The sequence below is a fragment of the Myotis brandtii genome, unplaced genomic scaffold (assembly GCF_000412655.1).
Source record: "Myotis brandtii unplaced genomic scaffold, ASM41265v1 scaffold632, whole genome shotgun sequence".
Lineage (NCBI taxonomy): Eukaryota > Metazoa > Chordata > Mammalia > Chiroptera > Vespertilionidae > Myotis > Myotis brandtii.
The window spans coordinates 354,127-355,394 of NW_005370419.1; the positions used below are offsets into that span (position 1 = coordinate 354,127).

At 65.2% G+C, this 1,268-nt stretch overlaps 1 protein-coding gene across 1 annotated transcript in view; it reads left to right on the plus strand.

The window, feature by feature from the left end:
* The window catches only part of RPTOR (regulatory associated protein of MTOR, complex 1), a 78,286-nt gene that overhangs the window by 35,119 nt on the left and 41,899 nt on the right, over positions 1-1,268 (plus strand). The window contains exon 4 of the mRNA XM_014528386.1: positions 1,033-1,191. Within this exon, the coding sequence (XP_014383872.1) occupies positions 1,033-1,191 (159 nt within the window). The remainder of the gene's footprint in view (positions 1-1,032; positions 1,192-1,268) is intronic.

A 1,268-nucleotide genomic window follows, 5' to 3' on the forward strand; every position in this document is an offset into this window, starting at 1 on the left:
GTGGCCCGTGGCCCGGGGGTGGGGGGGTGGGGAGCACTCCTGCTCAGGATGTGCCTCGGAGGCCGCGCCAGGCAGGCCAGGGCTGGACTTCCCTGCAGGGGAGCCTCAGGCCGAGCGCCAGGCAGTGGACTCCGATACCAGGAGCTGCAGCCTGGGGGGCCAGCCAGCCCCTGGGTTCTGTTTGGGCCCTTTTCCCTGCTGCCCCTTCTCGGGCTCTGGAAGCTGCTCCCCCAGCGCTCCCTGCTCCTGGTCGAGGCCGCAGGGGAGACGTCTTCAGTGGGTGGCGTAGATGCGTGTCTGCACTGCTCTCCGGCTGTTCTCACACCGGGGGAGGGCCTTGGTGTGGGGCGGCTCTGCTCAGCGTCAGTAGTGTTTCTGAGGTCACACGCCGCCGGCCCTCCGAGGGGCGCTCTGGGGAGGTTGCTGGAGAGCCACCGGGTCCATGAACTGGGCTTCCCTCCAGGGTGACCCCTGTTGCTGTTCTTGGTAGTAGTAAGAGTGCTGGTGGTTCTCTTGTGCCCACAAGGAAAATGAATGGGAATCCAGACCCTTTTATGCCCTGTTAACATTATTCTGTGACTCAGCCTCCCATCTTCCCGTTCCCTCCAGGAGCCGCCCGTGTGTCCTGGCCCTTCACGCTGGGGCCAGCGCAGCCAGAGCCGGCTCAGCGCAGCGCCCTCCCTGGGCCCATGGTGTGGCTCACGGTGCTGGCGTGCTCCTCTGTGCCCTTGAGTCAACGCTTTTTAAAAAGCGCCCATCACCATGCCCGGGTGTTTGTTCTCACTCACACTCAGACCGAAGTGGCGGCCGCGCTGGAGCGGGGTTTGCCGCGCTGTCTGGCCACCGCGGAGCCCGATGCTAAGAAACATCTAAATCTGGGTGGGCACCGGTCACTCGCAGTGGCTGGGCGTTTGGCTGAAACAGACTCGGGCCACTTTCTGGGCCACGCGGCTCTTCAGTGCAGGCTCGGAGGGGGGCCGTCTGGGTGCTCCCGCAAACCCAGTTACGTTTCTGAATCTTCTCCTGCGACAGGCGCGGTACAAGCAGAGCCTCGACCCCACCGTGGACGAGGTGAAGAAGCTGTGCACGTCGCTGCGCCGGAACGCCAAGGAGGAGCGGGTCCTCTTCCACTACAACGGCCACGGGGTGCCCCGGCCCACGGTGAACGGGGAGATCTGGGTCTTCAACAAGGTGAGTGCAGCCAGACACGAGCCCGGGGCTCCAGGCAGCCTCAGGGAGCACCCGCCAGGGCCAGACCTGAGCCCAGG